This window comes from Narcine bancroftii, unplaced genomic scaffold, assembly GCF_036971445.1.
Source record: "Narcine bancroftii isolate sNarBan1 unplaced genomic scaffold, sNarBan1.hap1 Scaffold_558, whole genome shotgun sequence".
In the NCBI taxonomy this organism is placed as follows: Eukaryota; Metazoa; Chordata; class Chondrichthyes; order Torpediniformes; family Narcinidae; genus Narcine; species Narcine bancroftii.
The window spans coordinates 8,664-14,019 of record NW_027212093.1 but is presented as its reverse complement, the minus strand read 5'-3'; the positions used below and the strand labels follow the sequence as shown (position 1 = coordinate 14,019).

At 59.2% G+C, this 5,356-nt stretch overlaps 1 protein-coding gene across 1 annotated transcript; it reads left to right on the top strand.

Moving 5' to 3' along the window:
- Positions 1-231: 231 nt before the first annotated feature.
- LOC138750990 (voltage-dependent L-type calcium channel subunit alpha-1D-like) lies at positions 232-4,982 on the top strand. The gene is made up of 7 exons (XM_069913083.1): positions 232-404; positions 1,011-1,116; positions 2,077-2,216; positions 3,586-3,728; positions 4,031-4,183; positions 4,550-4,746; positions 4,845-4,982. The coding sequence occupies exons 1-7, from the start codon at positions 232-234 to the stop codon at positions 4,980-4,982; spliced, it is 1,050 nt and encodes a 349-aa protein (XP_069769184.1).
- The last annotated feature ends 374 nt before the right edge of the window (positions 4,983-5,356 follow it).

The following is a 5,356-nucleotide window of genomic DNA, read 5'->3' as shown; positions in this document are numbered from 1 at the left end:
GGGAGGGGTGGAGGGGACTGGAGGTGTTTACAGAGACAGGGCGGGGTTTAAGGGACAGGAGGGGTTTACAGAGACAGGGAGGGGTGGAGGAGACCTGAGGGGGTTACAGAGACGAGGAGGGGGATCGAGATTTACTTACTGTCTGTCTCTGCCATCTCTCTCCCGCGTCTCCCTGCAGAAAGACAGTCTCCGTGCCCTGACCCCATCGAGGACTGGCCAATGAGAGAGGGGATGTCGGATCCCCTGGGGTCACCCGTCAGTGCCGCCACTCACCGGAGGCGCCAACAGCATGCCCGCAGCAAGGTGCAGGGGGGCTCGGGGGGTATCCGTGCACCGCGGGCTCTCTACTGCCTGACCCTCAACAACCCCTTTCGCCAAGCCTGCATCAGTTTCGTCGAGTGGAAGTATCCTTCCTCACAGAGATGGGACCATCCTGTCACACACTCTCCCGGTGTGGGGTGGGACAATCAGTGAAGCTCCCTCTGCACCGTCCCGTCACACACTCCCCCAGTGGGTGGGACACAGAATGAAGCTCCCTCTGCACCGTCCCATCACACATTCTCCCGATGGATGGGACACAGAACGAAGCTCCCTCTGCACCATCCCGTCACACAATCCCCTTGTGGGGGGTGGGACAATAAGTGAAGCTCCCTCTACACCATCCTGTCACACACTCCCCCGGTGGGTGGGACACAGAGTGAAGCTCCCTCTGCACCGTCCCATCACACACTCCCCCGGTGGGTGGGACACAGAGTGAAGCTCCCTCTGTACCGTCCCATCACACACTCCCCTGGTGGGGGGTGGGACAATCAGTGAAGCTCCCTCCGCACCGTCCTGTCACACACTCCCCCGGTGGGGGGTGGGACAATTAGTGAAGCTCCCTCCGCACTGTCCCGTCACACACCCCCGGTGGGGGGGTGGGACACAGAGTGAAGCTCCCTCTGCACTGTCCAATCACTAACTCCCCGAGAGAAGGGGATTGGTTGGATCTTCTCCTTGACGGCCTACAGACCCTTCGATGTCCTCATCCTGCTGACCATCTTTGCCAACTGCGTTGCCTTGGCTGTTCACATTCCCTTCCCTGAAGACGATTCCAACAACATAAACCACATCCTGGTGAGTTCCCAATACGACCTCTTACCCCAGTGACCCCCAATCCTCGACCTCTCACCCCAGGGTCTCTTCTTCATTGACCTTTAACCCTCTGGTCACCTCTGCTCAACCTTGAACATCATGGTTCACACATCCCACCCTCCTCACTGTCCCCTCCCTCCCTTCTCATCACCTCTCCTAATCTCATCATCCTCATCCTCCCTCCTCACCATCCCCTCCCTCCCTCCTCAGTCTCCTCCTTCCTCACTGTCCCCTCCTTCCTCACCATCCCTTCCCTCCCTCCTCACTATCCCCTCCCACCTCACTGTCCACTCTCTCGCTTACTGTCCCCTCCTTCCTCCATCCCCTCCCTCCAGTCCTTTCCCTCCCTCCTCACAATCCCCTCCTGCCTCACTGGCCCCTCCCACCCTTACTGTCCCCTCCCTCCTCACTGACCCCTCCCTTCCTTACTGTCACCTTCCTCGGTGAGCTGTCATGGGGAGGGGGGAGGCTGGCTTGAGGAGCCGGTGCCTGTAAGTGGGTCAGTCGGATTAACCATCTGTCCCAGGATGAAGAGGCAGATCTTCAGCTGAACCTCCCATCCCTGACCCAGATCCATACAGTTTTCCCCCCTCCCCCCTCCCCACTATGTCAGGGGCCTGGACTCACTGAGGGAGGGGACAGTGAGGAGGGGGGGAGTGGACAGCAAGGAGGGAGAGAAGGTGAGGAGGGAAGGAGGGAGGGGACAGTGAGAAGGGAGGGAGGGGACGGTTAGGAGGGAGGGAGGGGTCAGTGAGGAGGGAGGGGTCAGTGAGGAGAGAGGGATCAGTGAGGAGGAAGGGGTCAGTGAGGAGGGAGGGGTCAGTGAGGAGGGAGGGGTCAGTGAGGAGGGAGGGGATGGTGAGGAGGGAGGGAGGAGACGGTGAGGAGGAAGGGGACGGTGAGGAGGGAGGATCTTCATCAGCTGTATGATCCCATCTCCAGGAGAAGGTGGAGTACATATTCCTCATTGTCTTCACCGTGGAGACCATGTTGAAGATCATCGCCTACGGCCTCGTCATGCACCCCAGCTCCTACGTCCGCAATGGCTGGAATCTACTGGACTTTATTATCGTGATTGTGGGGTACGGGCCATGTCACCGTTCCTGGCCTCTCTATACAACCTACCGCTTTACTGGACTCACCTACCCTGTGGTCTGCTTCATATATCCTCCCCGAGATTCCATCCCCTCCTCTCACCCTCTTGGGGGATCTGGGAAGTGTTGTAGAGCAGAAGGGTCTGGGGGAGTGTTGTGGGGCAGAGGGATCTGGGGGAGTGTTTTGGAACAGCAGGGTCTGGGGGAGTGTTGTGAGACAGAGGGATCTGGGGGAGTGTTTGAGAGCAGATGGACTGGGGGGAATGTTGTGGGGCAGAGGGATCTGGGGGTGTGTTGTGGGACAGAGGGATCTGGAGGAGTGTTGTAGAGTAGAGGGTTCTGGGGGAGTGTTGTGGGGCAGAAGGATCTGGGGCAATGTTGTGGGACAGAGGGATCTGGAGGAGTGTTGTAGAGTAGAGGGTTCTGGGGGAGTGTTGTGGGGCAGAGGGATCTGGGTGATAGATTGGGCAAGTCTTTTGCCTGATGCCGGAGAATCGGTAACCAGAGTCTTGGTGTCGGGAGCGGTTGGAGGGAGGTTGAACCGGAACCTATGGGTGGTCAGTGTGTAGAATCTTCTGTCTATTCCCACCTCCCCCCACCTAATGCTGGGAATCTGGAAGTGAAGGGGGATTGACAGCCATTTCATGGGCTAGGAAAGGCATTAGGATGAATAGCCTAATTTCTGTTTTTCTTGCCCTTTGACTTCCATTTCCCTCTTGCACCTCTCCCTTTCCCTCTCCTCTCCTCCTGCAACCCTACCTCACCTCCACTGCCTTCCTCACTCCTTCTCATCTCCCTCCTCTGCCTCCCCTCTCCTCCTCCTCTCTGCTACAACCCTCTCACCCACTCCTCCTGCCCCCACCTGTCCCTTCCTCCCTCTCTCACACCTCATTCTCCTCTTTCTCCTGTCGCTCCCTCTTCCCCTCCTCCCCCCTCAATTCCCCACCTTTCCTCTCAATACCAATCCCCACCATACCTCTACTTCCTCCTCCCTCCCTCCTCTCCCTCCCTCCGTCCTCTCCCTCCCTTCCTCTCTCTCCCTTTCCCTCCCTCCATCTCTCCCTTTCACTTTCTCCTCCCTCTGTTCTTTCCCTCCCTCCCTCTGCCTCCCACCTCCCTCTCTCCCTTTCTCTCTCTCCTCTCTCCTTCTCCTCCCTCCTCCCTCCCTCTCCCTTTCCCTCCCTCCATCTCTCCCTTTCCCTCCCTCCCTCTCTCCTCCCTCCATCTCTCCCGCTCCACTCTGTTCCACTCCCTCCTACACCTTTCCTCCCGTTAACTCCAACCCCCTCCCCTCCTTCTCCCCCTCCCCATCCCCTCCCACATCCTCACCCCCTTCTTCACCCCTGCCCAAACCCAGACTGTTCAGCGTGACCCTGGAGACGATGACCCAGGTCCCTGGACAGAACCACCAACAGACGGGGAAGGCCGGAGGCTTCGACGTCAAGGCGCTGCGAGCTTTCCGAGTCCTGCGACCCCTGCGCCTCGTTTCAGGGGTCCCAAGTAAGTCCCTGTTGGACCCTCACACCACCGTTCATACTCTGTGTGTGTGTGTGTGTGTGTGTGTGTGTGTGTGTGTGTGTGTGTGTGTGTGTGTGTGTGTGTGTGTGTGTGTGTGTGTGTGTGCCTGTCTGTGTGTGTGTGAGTTTGTGATGTGCTGGAGGGGCTAGCATCTCCTGGACGGGCCATCGTTCCCCTTGGCAGGCTGGAGGGGCTCGCATCTCCTAGTAGGGCTGGAAGGACTAGAATCCTGGACGGACTGAAGGGGCTAGCATCCAGATAGGCTGAGTGGACTTCCCCCTCAGGTTTGCAGATCGTGCTGAACTCCATCATGAAGGCCCTGGTGCCCCTGCTGCACATCGCCCTCCTGGTCCTCTTTGTCATCATCATCTATGCGGTGATCGGCCTCGAACTCTTCCTTGGGCGGCTTCACAAAACCTGCTTCTATATTGGCCAGGGTAGGGGGGAGGGGATGGGGAGGGGAGGGGGGAGGGGAGGGGGGGAGGGGAGGGAGGGGCAAGGAGGGGAGAGTGTGAGGGAGGGGGGGTGGGGAGGGTGAGGAGGGATGAGGGAGTGAGGGGTTGAGGAGAAGGTGAGTAGAGGGAGGGAGAATAGGGAGGGTGAGAAGGGAGGAGGTGAGGGGGGAGGGGGTGAGGGGGGAGGGGGTGAGGAGAGGGGAGGGTGTGAGGAGAGGGGTGTGGAGGGGAGGGGGTGAGGAGGTAGGGGGTGAGGTGAGGGGAGGGGGTGAGGAGGGGGAGGGCGTGAGAAGAGGGGAGAGAGTCAGGAGGGTTTGCCGATTTCCCGTTGATCCTTGCTGGTTACAGACATGATTGCAGAAGAGGAACCCCTGCCCTGTGCCTTCGCCGGTAATGGCCGGCAGTGCACGATGAACGGGACAGAGTGCCGGGGCCGGTGGGACGGGCCGAACGGTGGCATCACCAATTTCGACAACTTCTTTTTCGCCATGCTTACCGTCTTCCAGTGCGTCACCATGGAGGGCTGGACCGACGTGCTGTACTGGGTGAGGGACCACATCTCCCCAACCACCTGGTGACCCCCGACCTCTCGCACCGATCCCCAACCTCTCCCACCGTTTCCCAGCTTTCCTACTGACCCCAGTCCTCTCCCACCGATTCCGACCTGTCCCATGGACCCCAATATCTCTCACTGACCCTGATCCCTCTCACCGACTCTGTCCTCTCCCACTTACCCCTGACCTCTCCCAACAACCCCCGACCTTCCCTGGTATCTGCCTGACCTCACCAGCCAACTCTTCACCTCCCCAATGACCCATCACCACATCTGCCGACCCCTGACCTCTCCCACTAGCCCCAGACCAACTATGCCGACCACTGACACCTGCGCTGACCATCTTGCCGACCCCTGAGACCCTGAGAGGGGAGAGAAAGGGCAAGTAACAGGGGAGGAATGAAGAGGGGAGGTTGGAAGGACAGAGATCATTGTCACTCATGACTCTTCCCCTCTCTCCCCCTCTCTCTCTCCTCCTGCATTCTCTCCCTGCTCTCTCTCACACTCAACCCCTCTCTCTCCCTCTCTCACACTCAACCCTTCTCTCCCCCTCTCTCTTTTCCCCCTCTCCTCTCTCCCCCTTCTCTTCCCCGTCTCTCTCC

Coding starts and splice junctions, on each gene's coding strand:
- LOC138750990 (XM_069913083.1), top strand. CDS start 232: ATGTCGGATCCCCTGGGGTCACCCGTCAGTGCCGCCACTCACCGGAGG. Junction 4,184..4,549: donor CTGCTTCTATATTGGCCAGG/GTAGGGGGGAGG, acceptor TGCTGGTTACAG/ACATGATTGCAGAAGAGGAA. Junction 4,747..4,844: donor GGACCGACGTGCTGTACTGG/GTGAGGGACCAC, acceptor TACTGACCCCAG/TCCTCTCCCACCGATTCCGA.